The sequence below is a fragment of the Falco naumanni genome, chromosome 1, assembly GCF_017639655.2.
Source record: "Falco naumanni isolate bFalNau1 chromosome 1, bFalNau1.pat, whole genome shotgun sequence".
Lineage (NCBI taxonomy): Eukaryota > Metazoa > Chordata > Aves > Falconiformes > Falconidae > Falco > Falco naumanni.
In genome coordinates, this window is record NC_054054.1 from 34,992,767 (window position 1) to 35,013,235 (window position 20,469).

Consider the following 20,469-nt stretch of genomic DNA (forward strand, 5'->3'; position numbering starts at 1 on the left):
ACTGTAATACCTGCAAGCTAGCATGACAGGACGTAGCATGACGGGTCATTCAGCAGCTGCTTAGGCTAACATACAGGAACTAGCTAGGGAGGCTTAGCTGGGCCAACATACACCTCAGGATCATTAATTCCTCCTTATGTTTTCAGATATGGTTCCCACTGTAACAGTTTTTCTGTATGCACATGTTAAAATGAGCTGAAGCATTGTAAGCATGTGATATCTGTAAAAATAAGCAAATATTTTTGTGCTGATTCAGAGAGAGCGAAAGCATGATTCAGACTGTGCATAATTTGAGCCTCTGCTCTGAAGGTGTGTGTTTACTTGCTTATGAGAAAAGAAGGGAAAGGTTAAAAGAGATCATACTTTAGAAAGTCTATTCTTTCATGGGAGACTCTTCCTATTGCATCTGCCATTGGTTTTGCTCTGATAGATGATATTTAATCTTTCCTTCCAAAGCTCATATTTAAATGAAACATGTATGTAGTGAATGACAACAACAGCTTAGTTCCTAAGAGGTAGATCTTGTAAATAGAAATCATAAGTTAGTAAGACCTGTTTAGAGGATGAAAAACATGGAGGAAAATCTACTGGTCATAGCAAATCCCATGGTTATCCATGCCAGCTTCCATCCTTTTTCAAATCTTTATATTAGGTGCAACAAGCTGTGCTTCCAGTATAGTGAATTTTAGGAGTCTTTATGCCTTCTATAAGGATTTAATTTTTTTAGCTGTCCTGCTCATTTCTTTTAAAAAGTTTAATCATTTTTATACAGTTTGCCATTTAAACATCGGTAAAATGATGGTTGATATTGTTTGTTCTTTTTCACTGTTTTGTCATAGCTTTTTCTGTGTGTTGCTGTATATTTTGCAGTCTAGCATTACAGTGTCTCACTGATTATTTTCCTTCCATACTGATGTGCTTAGTTTATCAATGTTTTCACTCAGAGCAAAACTATATTTACTTTTGGATATGTATAAATCGCTCTTTCTGTTTAAAAATAAACAAAACACTCAAAGGTATGATACTGTTATTACAGGTATCATAAATAATTGTTTAAGAAATGAATAAAATATCTTGTTAGTGCAGCGTAATTAAAAAACACACACTAGTAAGTCAGTGTTTTATTAAACTTGTCCCTTAAAAAATTATGCAGGTGATTATTTCATACCTGAACATCTTAGATTACTTCTTTTAGGTACTGTATAAGTATACAAAATATTTTTTAAATGCTTAGAATTTTTTTTTTTAAGAAAATATTTTTGAAATTCTTAGGAAAAAAATTTAGGTAGATATACATTCTTATGATCTATAATGTTGACAGGTAGATTCAGAAAGACATAAAGGATATTCATGTTTATAATGCATTGCACAATTAAGGAAAGAGTGTTGAAGTTACTTTGCCCCACACCTGAATTCTTAAAGTTGAAAAAAAAATCTTTTTTTTTTTTTTTTTGTGCTAGTAGGATAAGTGTCATGATTGTAATAACATTAAAAAAATCCTGACTTTGTTCAGCCAGAACATTCTGTTGTACTTACGCTTTGGACCATAGTTTGAGAGACAGACCAGTAAACTTTAGAATGTCATCAGAATAAAAATTGTCTTTACAATCGTTATATTTTTCCAAGGATTAGTGGGAAAAATATTTTGTGATAACTTTATTTGGTGAAATTTCTACAGTGTAGAGTGGAGTTCCTTCCTTGTTAAAACACTAGATGTTAATAGGTGCAAAGAAGGCTTAGAGGTATCTGACATCTAAAACACAAAACAGTTTACCTATGTTAGAGTAAATGTGATAATTCAGGAAATGTGGTTTGGTTTGCTGTGTTTTATTCAACAGTTCTTTGTGGGAACGTTTTTGGGTTTGTGAGGGTTTTTTTGGTCATCTGAAAACTGATCTGAAATCCATTTATGTGATTTAGTTTTCCAGATTAGGAAGATCCTCTAATCATGTTGTATTAAGAGATTGCAATTAGAATTTATAAAGGAATCTTAACTTGAATACCATCCAAAATGTGTCGCTTCAAAAAAAGAAAAAAGTTTCGTTAATCTGTTAATCTTTATTTCCCCCCTGCCTGTCCTGTTACAATGTTGCTCTGTAATAAGTATATTGTGTACTACTTTGATCCTTTCAAAGGCATTAAGTATATAACAGAGATTAAAAAAGAGATTACAGGATCCAGGGAGTTTGCTGAACCAGCGTCATTAAACCAGTGCTCATGGATGGTATTTATAAACTGTCCTTTTGTAGCCTGTAACTGAACAGTCAATTTCAGTTATGGCTTTAAAATCTTTTTCTCTGATTTTCTAGGAATGATAAGGGGGTGGGGCGAGGGATGAAGCGCAGCACTTAATGGTATGTTCCGTTAGGACATGATTTACATGCCTTTTGTTGCTGGGCATGCATATTACAGAAAGTTCTCATTTGCTGAATATTTTGCAGCTGAACAGAACAGCACAGGAGCATATATATGTACATGTGAGTGTGTTTTATATGTATGCATTTATATATGTATATACATACACATAAATATATACTTATATAAAGCACACATGGATCTATATATGTATCTATGTGCAATTCATCTCTAGAACTTCTCTCTCCTAACAGAGTTAGAAGTATGTAATCTATTTCCGCCCTTTTTTCCCACCAAAATTAATTTTGTTTTTGTTTTTTGTCATGACATTTACTCCAAGAGAATGACAATGATGCCAGTTTTAGATTCCTTACATTTGTCACATGTAGGCCATCAGAGAAAGCGATGCATTGCTCATAGGAGATATACTAAAGGACTAAAAAGCTTGCTGGGAAATTGTTATAAGCAAAATTTAACTTTCATTATTTTACAAATTGAATATTTGTGATCTCTCCAGTATTAACAAACACAGACAACTAAAATTGACCTTAAAATAAGCATTAAACATCTGTGATTTCTGTCAGCTTCACAATCCTCCATAAGCCTTGGGCTTTCTGTGCTAGTGGGAGGACCCACCCAGCAGCCTTATGTTTATTTCTCTTTTTTACTCCACTACTTATCTCCCTTTTTTGGCTTGTTTTTACTTCCTTATTCCCTTCAGAACTTGGATGAAATGGATGCAGTTGGAGAAAAATCCAGTGGTAGTAAAAATGTAGCTGGCATCTACACAAAGAATCTACTGTAGCTGCTCCCTAACCAGACCTTGAAGAAAAGAGTCCTCAGTGGGGTGTCTGAACTCATTAACAACCAAATTCTTACTGCCATTGCAAAGACATCTTGTTCTATTCTCCTTTAATTTCTCTAACTTCTTATATTACATAAACTGGAGCTGCACCTTCCATAATGTTCTACCTTAGCTGACATGAAAAATATGTGAAGCAAAATGACCTCCCTGGCATCCTGCCTGTTCCTCCCATGCACTTTATGATGTGTGGGTAGTTTTAGATGCATAATTTTCATTAATGTTTCCATGCAGTTAATGAGAAGCCATAATGTGCTGCTCTTATGAGGAAAACATTACTATAAATTAGACAGTCTCAAAATTGATTGTATTCTTTATTTTGAAATGCATATAGTAATATATTGTTTTCATAGTTCTAAAAATCAACAGTTTAAAAAGTGAGAACACTTTTTATGTGTGTGTTTTTTGAGTTTCTATTGAGAGTAAATAACACCTTTAGTCCTATGTAAAATCATTAGAATTTTCCCCATGGACTCTTGTTTTAAAGTGTGGCATGTATCATCCATACAGTTATATTCTGCACTCATTTTATTTCATGTGACTTTTTACTCCATAGTGTGGAAAGCCAAGCTTTAATAACTCACAATTATTATTATTGTCTTGTGATGTCCAAAAGTCTAAACTGCAAAGACTCTTCTGTGTCAAATAACGTGTGAACAAAGACGATGTCTAAACTAGAACTGGTAGAATGATGGAGAGAGAACTTTAACTAACTTGATATTGCAAGTATTCTACTCTGTAGCTTACTCTTCTGTGCTTTCTGTACTGTATTTGTGCAGTAACTTGGTTATTTCTTCCATGTTCTTATTCATGTGGAAAAAATGTAGAACGTGAAGTGGAAAGCAGAAGAAATGAATGAGTTTACAGAGATGCCCCATCACCAAGTGTAAATCAACTCCATCTGAATCTTGTAGGCAGGCTATGGGTAAAAAATAATGAACATTGAGGTAAGGTTCAAAGGATAATTATGTTTTAATGCTGCCTTGAATTTTGTCGCTTACACTCACACACACTGAACTGTGGTGAAAGTGAGGGAGCGTGAGCTCGACTGCAAAGATGTGATGCTTTCTTTGCCTGTGAAGCAGCATCTCCTATGGGAAGCTGCTGTTTCCCGGTGGGAATGGTCAAACTCTTCTTCCTTTCTGGTAAGTAGAAGCAAGATATGACATAGTGAGAACCATTTTGAAAAAAGGTACATTCTCGTCTATGCATTTTTATCTTTTTTTCTCCTCATTCTTTCTTTCCATACTGTTATGGTTATTTGCTCTTTTACTTTAATTGTATGCTGTGTGTGTGTTCCATATTCTTCTGTGCCCAGCTGCCTTCTCAGCTCCTAACTTAGAGGTAAATGTAGTCCCTGTCAAGATAAAGGGACCACGTACAGTCTTTCTGAAATCATCAAAAGTTGCTTTCAGAAATTTCTCAACCTTTGAACACAAGAGAGACACTGTACAGACCCAAGGAGAAACTTGAATGCTTTAATAGACTGATACCACTAATGGAATAGAGACACACACATACTGTTACATGTGAGGCTAATAGCATCTTTAATCACAGTGTGTCACCTACTTACTCCAAAAGACTGGTGGGAAGGGATGAAAAAGCAAAGGTGTTGGCTGCAACTAATTCCTACATATATCAGACTTTTAAATTTTGAAGGTATTTGAATGAACACTGGTGTACAAAGACCACAGAAGTCAAGGGAATCTTGGAGCACATTAAGATATGGAATCTATCAGCAAACGTCATTACAACTGTAATTAAGTGATTAAAAAACCAGAAGGGACTAGTGTGGTCATCTAGTCCAAACTCCTGCATAATGTGGCAATTAATAAGAGAATTCCTATGACCTCATTAAACTCAATATAACTAGGGAAATATAGGACTTAATTTAAATCATTTTGTGTTCAAGAATCCAACCTTGCCAAATTTCTTTGGTATATTGAAGAAAAATTTGAATATAATTTCTGTTCCAAATTTGTCGAGGTTCAAATTCCAGCAATATTGACTTAACCTGAGCAGCTTTCAATTAGATTTGTTTTGCTGTAGATACTTCGATGTAATGTAGATGCTCCTTAATTTTTTTGTTAAATTTACCAGTCTTTGCACTCACTTTGAGTTTTTAAATTGAAAGGATATTTTTCCTTAACCATGTCTGTGGCCATTTTTTGAAGTACCTCCAGTTTTCATCAGCATCTTTGCCTTGACGGCACCAAAACCCAAAAAATAGTTACACGAGTGTGCTGGTTTCAGTTGTGATAGAGTTAATTTTCTTCTTAGTAGCTGGTGCAATGAAGTGTTTTGAATATGGTGTGAGAATAATGTTGATAACCCACATTTCAATAATAGTTGCATGAGTAGGAAATTTTATAATACGATCGCAGTGTGGCTGGGGTTGGAGAAGATCACTGGATATAGTAGTCCAAGTCCCCTGATAAAAGCCAGGTCAACTAGAACTCTCTGTGTGTGTGTATATGCTATCCTGTGAAATGCTCTTTTTTTATCAGTATCCAATACACATCAATATAGGTATTTATCCATACATCAGTACACTACCCCAACACGGCGGGGAAGAGCTGTGTTGGATGATCACAATGCTGGGCTTGAATCCATGCATGGCCTCCAGTTTTTGAAGGGGATGTGAACAGCCAGCTGCTACTGAGATTTAAATATACTTGTAGGCTTAGAGTTGTGACTTCGAGTGTCTGTGTGGAGAATCTGGCCATGCAATTTAGAATTCCTTATATATAAATGGGGTATTGGAGATCTCACTGAATTTTACTGTCTGGCATTCATGTTCAGCTGACTAACCTCCATTATTCCCTCTGCCGTCAGCATCTTTTCAAGGTTAAATCTTACTGGATGAGTAACAGTATCCTTTGGGAATATGGACAACTACAATTCTTCCCAAAGGTATTAATTCACACTTGGCCTGTTCAAAAAGGCATAATTTTCTTATTTTTAGTTATCAAAATTATTCAAGTTCTTCAGAATTTTAGGGGGATAAGTATTGGCAGTGTTAACTTCTTAATCTGGAAAATTTTACTGATTTTAAAAAGTAAAAGTTTACTGATAATAATCATGAAGCATATCAAGTCAGACTGGAGGTTTTAAGTTATAGGTAATACTTAGAATAGCTATAGATAATAGTCTGGAATTATATTAAGATTGGTGTTCTGAATCAGAGGTCCTATTAATCAGGTTTTTATTATCTCTTCATTGACACAGCATATATGAAATACATAATTGAGTACAGAGAGGAACAAATTCTTATCTGTTATGTTTTAAGGCTGGCTTTCATACAGTGAACGATTTTCTCAGTGAAGAAATTTTTTTTAACTGGATGAGAATTTCACAAAGGGGTTAACTTTCTGAACATAATAATGATGTTAGTTGTTATTAGTATAGACCATAATGAGACTATATGCAAGGAGGTCGCCTTCACACTCGCTTAATGAAGTCCCTGTTGCTAGAAGTGTTAGATTATAGAAAGATGTAAAAATAAATGAGAATAAATTGAGGTTGTTAAAGAAAAGATGTGCATTATTTCTAACATAACATTCTGACGTGAGCACAAACAGGACTGTAATAACCTCTCATACATTTTTTTAAATATCCTGTGTTTGTATATCACTACTACTTTTTCCTCTGTTTAGCAAACAATGATTGATATTATTAGTCAGAATGCAAATATTTCTTTTAAGTAGTAATAGGATCATTTGTATCAGGCAAAGGCATGTTCTGAAATGTCTTTAGGATATATGACCATCCTGCTATTTCTTTGATAACTGCCTATTTTAAACTGGTACTTCCTGTAGAAGAATGTAATTTCCTCAGAAAAATAGTCTTAGGGAATTAGTAGAACTATACACAATCCCATCATTGGGATGAACAACAATATCCTACCAATGTTACATTTTACCCTCTGCTTCCTTCCTTCCTCTCTTACCCTTCCATTTCCCCACTAATTCTGATTATTTTTCATGTCATTAAGCATTTCTTCTTTCCCTGGGTACTTGTATGAATGTCTGGCATGAGTTAAAGTCTGGGATGGACCATGTGCTGTTTGTTTGTTTTGATAAGTGTCTTGTGAAGCTGTAAACAAGATATACATATCCCAGAACAGACAATTAGAAATGTTTTGGAAGTCTTAAAGCCTCTCAATGCTTTATTTTACCTTACTCTGTTGGGATATTCAAAAGATTAAATATCTTGTGCCATCATTTTATAGTTATGTTTCTAGTTTTAATATAAATATAAGTATCAATTGTGGAGCACTCTAAATAGCAAATTTGACAATCCAATTTTAATTTTTCTGTAAGCCTTTCAGAGTTTTCCATAATCTGCTGCCTAATGTTAATAAAATAATGACTGCATGTTCACTTACATTAGCATTTTGGTGAGGTCAGGACTGAGCTTTTAAAGTCAGTATTCCAGTTTTCCCCACCTGCTGTATTTTGGTTTGCATCACAGAATATTCTCTAAGAGCATAAATTGTCTTTCATATAATGAAACCAGAACATGCTTTCCAGAAGTGCACCTTATGCCACCCCAGCCCCTAAAGGGCAGTCAGTCTGTGGGACCTGACTGCCATTAATCCAAAGTGAATTCCCCTGAAACACAAAGAACAGGTATTGCTTCATTCCCCAGATCCATCACAACTTCTTTATGCTGTGATAAGTGAAGTGTTGCAATATATCTGAGGTAATTTTGAGCTGGATTTTGATTTTTCTTCCTCAGTTATTGAGGTAGTAGTATCAGAACATAAATAACATTGTGCTTTAAAATTATGTTTTCATGTGTTGCTCAAGACATCATTGCACCATAACTGTGTAGTTGAAAATCAATAGGATGGAAAGATGGAGCAGTAAACTGATTTGAAGGCCATACAAAACCAAGAGTAAGTCAGGTGTCTTGTCAAGCTGTTTAAAGCTGTAAGTGCTCAACTATGTTTCATAATATCATAATGGATACCAGGGGATCTGTTAATGTCATCAGCTTCCAATTATTCTCTTGATTAACTGTTTATTTAGTCTCATTATACCGTTGGATGTTCTGTCTTGCCTTGCCATTTACAATTGGCATGGTTGTCCAATGATCACTTGCACCAATAATCTCATCTCACATGAAGAGGGAATTTTAGACAGTCATACGTAATTCCTACTAAAATAGTTTCCTTCTGTGCCAGAAGCATGCTGAGAAAGAGCAGGTTAGCAGCTTGGGTAGTTTCTGGGTATGGCGTTAAAGTAGCTTGTGTATCACTGGTGGTAAACGTGTTTCACAGTATGCTGAAGAAAGCAAACCTCTATGGCTGCTGCTTGGAAAAGGTCATATGAGGTTGCCATTTTCTGGTTTTGTTTGTTACTCTTCTTAACACTTGCAGAACTTCTTAACACTTGCAGAACTTTTCTGTTGTTTGATTTTAGGATTAACATCTATTCATAATTTCTTCATAGTTTTGAAAGGTCCTTGGAACAGTTTTTAAAGAAACACCTAGGAGGCATATTTCTGTTTCAACATTAATATGGTAATAAAATGCAGTTAAATATGAAGGAAGATAAACAAATCTTTCACATTCTCTCACACACAAGTTGTGGATGGATGGCCAGTAATAGCACCTGAAACTAATCAGAGTCCTCTTAAAAGGGAGCTTCAATACTCATGTAGTTTGGAGAAGTTGATTTTAACAGGAGGAGCTGTGAGTACTTTTACGACAATAATATCTACACAGAAAAATAGATTATTGCAAGGGCTGTGTGTGGGAAGCTCAAAGCCATTGCCATTGTTTGGTGGTGGTACACTTCGCTTCACCAGTTACTGTGGTTTCATCAACCTCTGACATATGAGTGTAGCTTTTTTAGGAAGTTAAAAATCCTGTCATTAAAATTAAAGTGTGTGTGAACCTGATGTGAATGTGACTGTGGTGGGGACTAGAGCAAGGATTCACTCAGCCCAACATCTCATATGTTTGTGTCTAAAAGTAGACTGTCTTGGAAGTAATTTAAGAAAACCATAAAACTTTTCCACAAAATACTCCTCTGCTCTCCAATAGTTTGTAGCTCAGGAATCTCCTGATCCAGCAGTGCATCTTCATAATCATGGATCTTTGTGATTCGGATTTTCCATTTGGTTTTCTTTTCGGTTTGTCTTCCCCCCCCCCCCCCCCCCCCCCAAGACCCTACTGCAACAAGTTACACAGCGTAACTACACATTGTGTACTATGGTTTTGTTTTCTTCTGAGCCTACTTTCTTTGCAGCCCTCTCCCTTTATTAACAAGTTGTTTCTTACTCCCCTTTTCTATGTCACTTATGATTGTACAGTCTTTATTGTTATTCTTATTCTTACTGAGTTATCTCTTTTGAGACTTTTATTTTGATACTTTTAATATTTGAAACAAAGTTTGTATGACTGTTTCAAGAACCAAAGTCATTTGGTTTCATAAGCAACCTATAGATTCCTTTGTTGCAAACATCACTGTTCAAGAGGTTGGTTATGTCAAACATTTGATGCTATCAATAAAAAAAGCTTAGAATAAATTGTTACCGTAAATAAAATATTTCCCAGTCATTCTTTCAGATATGAAGATTTATTAATGCTTGTGTAAGAAAATCGTTTGAAAATAAAGTATAGCAGGGCGGCTAACACAGGAGAGTTTCTGTCTTAAAGGAAATAATGCCCTTTTTTTTTCTTTTTCTTTTTTTTTTTTTTTAAATTGGACTGAAAGAATAATTCCAAGAGAGATGAAGGCACTTAGATGCTATGATGTCACAGCACTTCCACGTGTATAGGCAGCCTCAATATGTTGATTTTGAAATTGTTAGATCTGAAAACTAAACCAACTGATCATTGTTCAATTATTCCAGAAAACAGAGCCCTAGAAAGGTGAATTGAAATGGAAAAGGATAGGAAAGGCATTGGGTAACTAAATAAATGTGCATTCAGTTGTTTAATGACATATGTAAATTTAACTTCATATATAAAAATGATTCTGGTATGAACCAGATTTGAACAGATTTCTATATCAACTGTGTAAAAAAAGCCACAAACAAACAAAACCAAATTGGTTTGGTTTTTTTTGTGACTTAAATTGACCTAGTGCTGCCTTCTGTTTAGATAGTATAAAGTAAATAGATAAGCTATTTATCATTCGTATGTAAATATGAATTTTCAGCCATAGTAGTTTTTATTTTTGGGTAAATTTTAGTCACACTTTCCCCAGAAGGCTGAGAAGTGCAAACTGCAAAGGAAAAATTGGACTTGTGCTCTAATTGCACTTTTGGTGAAATAATGAAAATCTTAAAATGATGTTACATTACTCCGTAGACTAAGGTACAAAAATGGTAATGTATTGCTAGACTGCAGCATGCAATTTGCATTCCAAATCAGACTGCAGAGCTCCCCAAATGAGTAGGTGCCCGCACAGTGTATTTAACCTTTGCTTTTCCTGGGCAAATTCCTAACAGTATGTGTGTTTGTATGTGCTTCCTCACATACATACCCACATGTGGTTCTTCACCATTTTAAGCAGGTCCATTTTTTAATAGGGATTTGAAGTGTACAGCTAATTCTGGATATTAGAAATCAAGGGGGAAATTATGCAGTTACTGTTTTAAATCTCTGAACTGCCCCTAAATTCCTGTTTACTGTGACACTGACAGGTAATGCGTACAGCGCATATATCCTACAGTGATTAACATTGTGTATTAAATTGTGCTTGTATGTATGTATAAACACAGTGGAATACAAAATGGTACCATTATAAAGATGTTTTCAACACTATTGTAAGGGTAATAGCATATATTTGTTGTTAGTTCCAGATGATGTATGAGAAGGAGGGAAATGAAGAGTCACATTATTCTTAAATGTGCTGATACAGGAGCAGGAGAGCAAGGGAGGGGGGGGCAGGCGGGGGGGGGGGGGGGGGGGGGGGAGAAAGAGGGAGGGAAGAGAGAAAGACAAGTAATACAGCATAAAGAACCCACAGGCATCTGGGCTTTCCCACTTCAGTAGCGAATAGGGGGAATTATGGGTTGGTGGTCTGCTTCCCGTTAGGAGGACACCCCTCCATCTGTTTTCAGTACAGCCTGTTTCCAATTTAAAACACAGATTTCAATACAAACCTCAATTTCTTTTCTCCATTTTATATGCAAAGTGAGGCTTATGAATTGGTGTCATTGCCATAAGGGCTCAGACCAATTTTCCCCCCAAAATTCACAGGCTGTTCATTTGAATACCTGCTTACAGTGGTGCACAATGGGCAGCTTTGAGAAGAAAAATTGATAATCTTCACGGAAGAGTAATTTGAATGAAATTGCACTTGACAGCCTGTCTCCAAGCAAACAAGGAGAGTGAGGGAGCCTTAGCTAAGCTCTGAGGACTTGCCTAAGCCTCTGCTGTTGGAGCTTCCCAGGGAAAAAGAAATCCACGCTTTTTCCTACATCTGACTGAAGCTTTTGATTAATTCTCTGTAGCTGTTTCTAGTGAAGAAAGGTAGCCATGGAAGAGAATATGGAAGAGGGACAAACACAGAAAGGTATTGTGATAAAATTGCTTTCTTTTTAGAGCGAGATAATTATTTTGCAGTTCCTTATTTTCTTTAGCACATGCTGTAAGGTTAGTGAATATTCTTACGTGGCAGATAGGGAAAGATTATTTTTTTTTGGAATACAATTGACTTCATTTGTCTCTCTTCAATAGCACCTAGCATTAAGATAGTGACTGTCATCTGATCTCTAGCATTAAAAGAATCTAAATACCAAATTGTACATCTATACTAATAATATTGCAAGCATTTAATGCAGCTTGCTTCCCAGTCCAGTCTTTGTTAACCTTCATTTATTTTATATTTTCATGCTTGTCTAGCTGGGTCAAGGGAGTCTAGTGTGAACTATGAGAGAGCTACTCACAATATTTGGAGCTGGTTGCAGTGCATCTAACAATGTAACCAGTATTTACACCTTGAATGAGAGTCCAGACTGAACAAAGACATGGGGTATATTTTGTATATATTTAGGCAGTACTGAAATTTGTCTGCCTTTTTTTCACGCTTGCTTTGTGATGTGTTGAAGCAGCCTTGTTATAGTTATAATGTTTGCATTGTACAGATCTGCATTTTGCTGAAATGAATTTTGCATGTTGCAGCTGAAATTGCTTTAGCAAGACGTACACAGCATGCGTAGAGCATTTCTGTTCCACTGTTTCTGATGAAGTTGAAAATAACTGAATGTTATGGGATGTGTTAGTACTTAAAGGTGCAATTTAAAATTATTGCTGACTATTTAATAATTTGTGAATCTCTGAGAAATATAGCATTTTTGGTCTTTTGGCTTAAGTGTTTTTGGGTACAAGCGACGTTACAGTAGTGAGAGGAACCAAGATTTTTTTCATTTTACTCTACTGCCAGCATAAAGGGTAATCCTATGAATATTTACTGCGTTAAATCATGTATACTTTTCATTTTGCATTTATTTTGAATTCACTTCCATTTGTGAGGAACTTGAAAAATCATTTAATATAAGTTGCCTTTAAAGGCATATTTTTCTGTGCTGATGCCATGTTCTGTTTTTCCACTTCCTGCTCAGTCTGCTTTCTACATGTAAATGTCATGCTTTCTCATTATAAATGACCCATTTAGGCAGAATGCAGCTTTGAATTGTTTATGGTCTTGACTTGATCTGGATACACAGTAGACAGTTGTGAGAAGTCTAAAGGAGGATAAATGTGCCCCCTCTGTGTGTATATGTACTTATGTTTATAGATACATAGATTAGTAGCTGGTTGGTGATTTCAGGAGTTTTTTCAGTTTAATGTTATTATTTGCAAATGGCAGAAATAATGTGAAAGCACAAGAAAATTCAGTGTTGGTTTGTTTTTTTCAGAAGATAAAATCACTACTTTTATGGTTTGAATTATTTGGTGTGCTTTACACTTAGAAATGAGAGACATGCTTTTTTAAAAGTCTGAAATGAATGTTTTTCCTTCTTAAAACAAGTGAATTGAACTGTTTGACCACTGAATCAATACACTGCATTGTTACTGAATGAAATTGCCTGAAGAAAGTGTGCAATTCAAAATCCCTGAATTCTTATTAGACGGGGGGGGGGGGGGGGGGAGGAATCAGAGAAAAAAGTGAATAATTTTGGATATTAACATAACATGTTGTTACTGAAAAACTGTCCTTGTTGTTCATATGATAAGCAGTTGAATGACCAATAGCCACTCAAAATGGTGTGATTAATAGTGTGATTACAACAGCTAACACTACTTACGCTCCACCCCCCATTTACAATGTTGTCTGTTCAGCCTTTTTTCCCTTTAGTGGTACACAGCTGTCATCTCAGACAGTGACATGAGAATGTTAAGAGCTCACAAATTATATGTATTTTTCCTTATTGGTGTGGAAGGGGATGCTGTTTACTTGCTGTGACCATACCTGCAAATCTGACATGTCAACCTGTCATGTTTGCACTTTGGATTATGACAACTTTTAAAACGTATTTGGAGATTGAAGAAACTTTGCTGTTCAGGAGGAAAATGAAAAAATAGATTTAATTTTTTTTATTTTTGGGGGGTGCTTGAATGCAGATGTTGGAAATACAGTGAATTATAGGGATGATTATGAAATCATGATCTCTTTAATGTTTGCACTTTGCACTTGAAAAATATTGATATTATTAGTATGACCTGATACTTCTCTTCCATAATTTCTGGGGTTTTTGCTTTTATTTAGCATGATCTATCTATGTGTTTACCTGATATCCATAGAAAATGTCTGGACTAGTTTCTCTAACTGTAGTATCCCATCATCTTCAGTTGTAATCCATATATTCTAATTTTTGTTCTGCCATCTTGAGAGGAACGGTTTCTTTCTTTCTCCTCTGCTTTCTACAAAATCAAAGCGAGTATAAATTGTCACTGCTTATCAACTCCTGTGCTCTTCACAGCAGATGCTTTGAACCTCCCACTGAAAAGCATTACGTCTTGCTAGAAGCCATGATGGAAATGAATAGTTTCATATTGATGCACTTCATAAATATGATAAAGATAGCTCTAATAAAAGGCTTGCAGATTTGGAAGTCTCGTTATTTTAGATAATTTTATGCAATAAGATATTGATAAGTGCAAACATAATTCTTACCATAGTGGTTCCAAATAATGATGATCTGCTTTGCACAATCTCTGTACATTCTAGTGTTTAACACGATTTGTTTATGGCTGTATCTTGGACAGTTGTCAGCAAGGATAATTATTACATCTATTTTCTGAAAGTAATGAATTACTAGGACCTGTACAGGTCAAAGTAATAAGTGCAAACCAGAAATGGACATATATATTCCCCATTCCCCCACCCCCCCCCCCCCCCCCCCCTTACTACTTTTGGCCTTGGAAGGTGTGGTTTCCTCTTGCTATCAGCACCCTTAACATGGTAAAATGAGATAATGCTGTTTTCCAGCAATTTTCATATATAAGGCTGTAAACATTTAAACAAATAGTTTTAATTCATTTTCTGTTTTAAAGTATTAAAAGATTTCCACCTCACACCCCCCTTTTCCCCTCAATACCATGTTTTCTTCACTTGCAAGCCAGTACAGGTTGGTGAGGACATTTCAAAGGTATTTGCTACACAGCTGTCTGTAGCTGTCCAAGAACTCAAAGTGTGTAGAAAGTCTGGCTGAAATGTAAGCTGTGTGTGAACACTAAAATATATTCTATCAAAATAAAAAGTCATAATATCTCAGAAATATCAACTTGTTCACACTTTCCATAATACTGACATTATGCTACATGCCTGAAACTGTAACACACTAAAGGCTTTGATTGCAAATTTGCTGTCTTGAAAACCCAGGGTAACTAAAACCTGTAATTTATTTGACTGGTTTATTTTTCAAAAAATCATCAACTCCACTTAAAAGTTTCACTGATGTCTGTAGGGTTGCATGCTAATTTTGAAAACCTCATGCATAAATTTGCATGTGTCAGTGGTAGGTCTCAACTGCCAGTGTTTGAAAGACAATGACGCCAAACTGTTAGCTTTGCTGCAAGGAAAAAGATAATGGTCCAGTTCCTGCAGAACAGGTCTTCCCTTCATGAAAGCGCTATGATTGAAATGATGTCCCCAACCACAGTCATTCATCCCAACAGAAAACTTTTCAGAAGGCAGGCACTGTAATTTTTTGCAATGTGTGGGGCTTGGTACAGTGAAGGTTAATATTATTCTCACCACATACCTATTTCAGAAAAAAAATTAAAAAAATTCTGTATCACAGCAAGACATATTTATACCACTTGAACAAAATTGAAGATAAATGTGCCTTTTTATTGTTAATCCAAAACTTAATTTTGTAGTTTGAATTCCTTTATAAAATAAACTTCTGGGAATGGATGAAGCATCTGTGTTTGTACAGCAGCAAACATGAGGAAAAGCTAATTTTGCTTAAGCCCTCTTGGCTGTAGTATACCTAACAAATATAGGCAATGTTCCACTGGTAGGATAGGGAAAAGAAAGTAGTATTGTGACAAGAAATAGCTGAATAGTAGAAAATAAATAACGAGTTACTATTTGGTCTGCATTAGTGATTTAAGTGGATCTGCAATCTATTGTCAAAGGTTTTTTGTTTGTTCCACAGCATGCCGTGAAAGGAGAGTTAAGCAGAGTTTTAGAAGAAAGTCATAAGGAGACTAGGATGCTATTAGTAATATGTACACACAGCCTCTGCTGTATCAGCCATGAGAGGTTGAATTGCTTCCTCTTACTTCAGTACTTTTTCCAAAATGGCAGACTCTGAGTTCGTAGGATACTATAGATGAAAGTGGTGATTTTTATTTCATAACAAGAAACAAACCAACAACCAAATAGTCAAAACCCTGCTGACATCCTGTGCAAGTTAGTCTCCTAAATCTTTTTATTTATCTCTTAAAGAGTTGTCCAGTTTCTTATTTGACTACTGTTAGAAAATTGATTAAAATAAGAATGAGTAAATATCAATATTTCGCACTTGGATTTTGTTGGGCGACTATACTTGCAAATAAAACAGAGGAGTTATTTTCTGTTCTTTACTGTAAATGCCAAGCTAAGTGTGAGCCATGCTTGTATCTTCAGTTAGATCCTTTTTGTGTTGTTAGTACTCTGTCTACTCTTGCAGGATCCCTGAAGTCCAATCAGTTTTGTGAGTAATTTGGAAACAGTTTTTAAATTTCATCTTATATGTAGGAAGTAGCAGACATTTGCTCACTGCTATTCTTCATACAAAATCTGTATTTGTGATGCTTGATTCTTAAAGAAAAATGGTGGGCAGTCAACCTCTCTTTCCTTTGGGAATATATTTTCAATTCCACTCTTAGTTCCTAAGCTTGTGTTCAGATTGGATTTTTACAGGTTCCTTCAGAGTAGAATGGTTTTAACTTTCATCATGTTTACTATTGCCTGTTCTTAAAGGAGGGTGTGCACGTATGGTTTGTCAGGTAAAATACTCACTTGACAATCACAAATTCACTAACAGAGTAAATTCTTTCTTCTTATTTGAGGTTAAATATGGAAATAGATTTTAGTATCTGGCAAAGAAACTTACTGTAATTCCTCCTTAATACTGCTTAGTAGATAATCAATATGATTTGTTATATTGAATGTTATTGCATTTTTCTTTGAAGTTAATTGTTCAGATACTGGAAAACTTATTCCTCTTTAGTAACTACAGACTACCTTACTTGAATATTCTTACATTAGAAGCAGGGAGTTCCAGAGCTGCAATTTGAATATGTTATTATTCAATACATAAGGCTTTTATTCACAGATAATAATGTAAATAAATTTACTTTTGCTTGCTTATTTAATTTTTAACATTGAAATGTCTCTGTTAATAGTAGAAAACTTTGTATTTCTTACAGACTTAACATCATATTAGTCATAGACATGAAAATCCAGCATTAATAGGACCTAATTATACTTTCATATATATTCTTACAGGGCAGAAAGTATTCCAACTGCCCTAAGGCAGATGGAATCCTCAATTCAGTGTGTAAGAATTTAAGTCCTCATGGTAATTTTGACACTTGTATGCCAATTTCATAAATAAGTTATTGTAGAAATAAGATATTTCACAAACAAGAGATGTAAATGCTTAGGAAAAAAGTGTTGAATATATTTAAAATTATTAATTTATACCAATTCTTGGAAAAATACTGTATCAAAACAGTAATATACATTTATAAAAAGCTTTTTCTACAGTTTGTGAAAGTAAAGGCTTACTTTGGGGGAAAAGGGATATTTTAGGTTTCTAATTACTCTGAAAAAATTAACACTAATGACAAAATACTGCAGATCAGGCAAAAATAAGTTTGATTCAGCTTAATATTAAGGCTTCTTATGGAGAAGGACTGAGGGATTAATATATCCAGTATGTAAAAATTATTCATTTTATATTGTGACTATGCATTCATTTCTGATAAGCACCTTAAACAATTTTGGCAATGCAATTTTTAACCTGTTCTAATTACCTGCTACTGCACTAAAGTTCAAGATGGAAGAATGGATGGAATGCTGCTAGCCTTAAATACTGACAGTGTTTGCTTTCTTAGTACAGTAGTTTCAAACTGTTAATTCTCCCTATATAAACAGGTGACAATATGCTCTTTCCTCTTGTTAGTTTTATATGGAGGATTAAGTAGAAAATGAGAAAAAAAACCCAACCAAACAACAAGAACAAACCCACATTTTTGGGCTGTTCTGCTTCAGATTATAGACTATGTGTATGATTTTATAGAAACCATAAAAGCACATAAGCACCTGGTGGCCATTGAAAATCAGAATGTAAAAAGACAAAGGTCAATATTGATCTTATATAAAATATTTTATCAGTTAATATTGTTTGCCAATTCCATTTCAGAAGAATTTTCAGTTAATTCATGCAACAAACCCACAAAATTCCTGCTGATACCTTATCATGTGACTGATTTCTGAGACAGGCCAGCAGGTCCCACACTGATGTATTGTCACAAATCTTTTGCTTGGGGGTGCAGGGAATTACAGCCACTTCAGTTCCAGCATGCAATGAATAAGAAATAAGTCTTGTCACTTTCTCAACTCTAGAGAGATAAAACTCTGAACATGAAAATCGTGAGGGTCAAAGATAAACACCAAATAGGGATTAACTATCTGAATTGTGAATTTTTCTGCGCATATGCTCTAGGGCTTTATGAAGGAAGGCCACTCACAGAAACAGTAGTGTAAGTATTCTGTCAGCTTGTCCATGCCAGCTCTCATGCTACATTACACTAGTCTCAAAAATGTTAAATTCCCCCCTCCCCCCCCCCAGTATTTTAATTTCCTTCTTACTAATCATAATGTAGGAGTTCAGTAGTCCTCCCAAAATTTATACTGCAGCCATCTGGGATGACATTGTTCCAAATAACAGTTGCTAAAATACCAGAAACTAAGTGCAAGGTTTACTCTTCTCTTCAGATTTATAATACCACTGATATTTGCACTTGGACAGTTTCTGAAGCATTTTTATTTGGTTCACATAGTGAAAGTTTCTTCCCCCCCAGTAGTGAAAATAATATAATTGTACAGCAAATGAATGTCACAATAAATTTAGTATAAATTTTAATGAAAATGTCTTCTTAATAGTTGTATGAGAAGAGCATTGCATTTGCTGCCTTTCTGATATAAAACTAGACTTCAGCAAAAGGTGCATTTGCTGCATTTTTGGTGTGTGAGCTTTGCAAGAAGGTTCTACTGCCAGAATGTAAATAAAACTCAAGTAAAATATAGTATTTGCAGTTCCCATAAGCATTTCTCACTTGTCAGTATCTTCCCATTTGTACCTGGAGTGTGTTTTGTTTTTCTCTCCTCTTAAAAAAAACCCACAAAAACAAACAACCAACAAAAAAACAAAACAAAACAAAAAAAAAGTCTCTCTGGCTTTTCAATTTTCTGTGGAAGTACTTTCTTTTTAGCGTCTGGAAGGCATGGAAATGAAACTCTACAACATTTTTTTATTTCCTCTGTGAATATGTATTATAAAATGACAAGTTCTCTATGTTTATTAATTAAGTCACAGCTGGTCACATCCTACTTCTCTAGTCTGCAGGAGGATGTTTTTATATAGGTAAAATTGGACGTTAAGGGGGAATTCAAAGGAAAAGAGTATAGTAGCATAGTGAAATGATTAAGTAGGTATGGCTTTGCATTAGGCATAATGGGAAAAAAGTAGAGATGATTGTGCTGGTAGAGGCTGAAGAAAGGTAGTATGATGAAAAGAAGAAAGGAATAAGCAGTGCAAATTGAAAGACCTTCAGAAGTTTGAAATTGATGTGGAAATAGACAACAATATTAGAGTTAAAAGAATTAAAGATAATAATGTTTGTCTTTCAGACAGGACCTATAGAGGGCCTTGATGGAAATTTTAAGAGTTTATTTAGAAATAAAAATGTGTGTTTCAAGGTAGACTTTTTTTAAATGGCTTCCAAAACTTTAAATTTTAGCACCTCAAGAAAAAAATAATATCTTGTGGTGTAGGTATAGTGATATAAAGTTTGATAATTTCAAACTTAAGGAATAAACCTCCAAACAAAACAAAAGTAATCTGAACAGAGTAGTACTAGATTGATATTTGCAGATTGATGTTGGTAAATAAATTTGAGAAGTTTTACATAAAAAAAAAATTGGAAGCATAAATTCAGATTATCTTTTTGAAATAGCGAACATGTAACTTTAACACATTCCACCCCCACCACGCCCCATCATCCCTTCCCAAGTAAAGCAGCAGCCATGCTATGTTCATGGCTACTATAGTAATATTTTAATATTACTATAGTAATATTGTACATGGGTGAGGGAAGGAAGAAGAGCAAATTTGGTTTTAACTTAAAGCAATGAGAGACAGGAAAGATTCTCTTTATTTGGGAAAATATATCACTTCACATTCATGGAAAAGTAGTTTCTCTGGTGAAGGAAGCGGGTACTTTGTACCCTTGCCTAGCAAGGTCATGTAGCCAAGTGTGAGGCTCCACAGTGTAGTGGCACCCTGTACTACTGGTCAATCAGCTTGGCTTGATTTATGTAATTCATGAAAGCCTGCCACACCCCGATTCCCCACCAAATCTTCTTACTCTATTAAGCTGTATGCAATAGTAAGCAGCTGGCATAATTTTGAATCAGTTTAAAAACCTTTAGAAAACAACCATGGGAAAAGCTTGGGATGTCTCTTTGCAGCTCTTAAGTGAGGATATGTTTTGCCATAGCTAAGAAATT

At 35.0% G+C, this 20,469-nt stretch overlaps 1 protein-coding gene across 2 annotated transcripts in view; it reads left to right on the forward strand.

Annotated features, from left to right (window-relative positions):
* The first annotated feature begins 4,045 nt into the window (after positions 1–4,045).
* Positions 4,046–20,469, forward strand: part of GPM6A (glycoprotein M6A) — a 138,069-nt gene continuing 121,645 nt past the window's right edge. Inside the window, exon 1 of one of the 2 annotated variants that reach the window (XM_040588784.1) lies at positions 4,046–4,164. Coding sequence is in view for 1 of the 2 variants with exons in the window: in XM_040588776.1 (XP_040444710.1) it covers positions 11,715–11,751 (37 nt within the window). In the remaining variant the exon portion in view is untranslated. Of the gene's footprint in view, positions 4,165–11,189; positions 11,752–20,469 lie in introns of those variants that run through there. The other variant, XM_040588776.1, reaches the window with a different exon arrangement.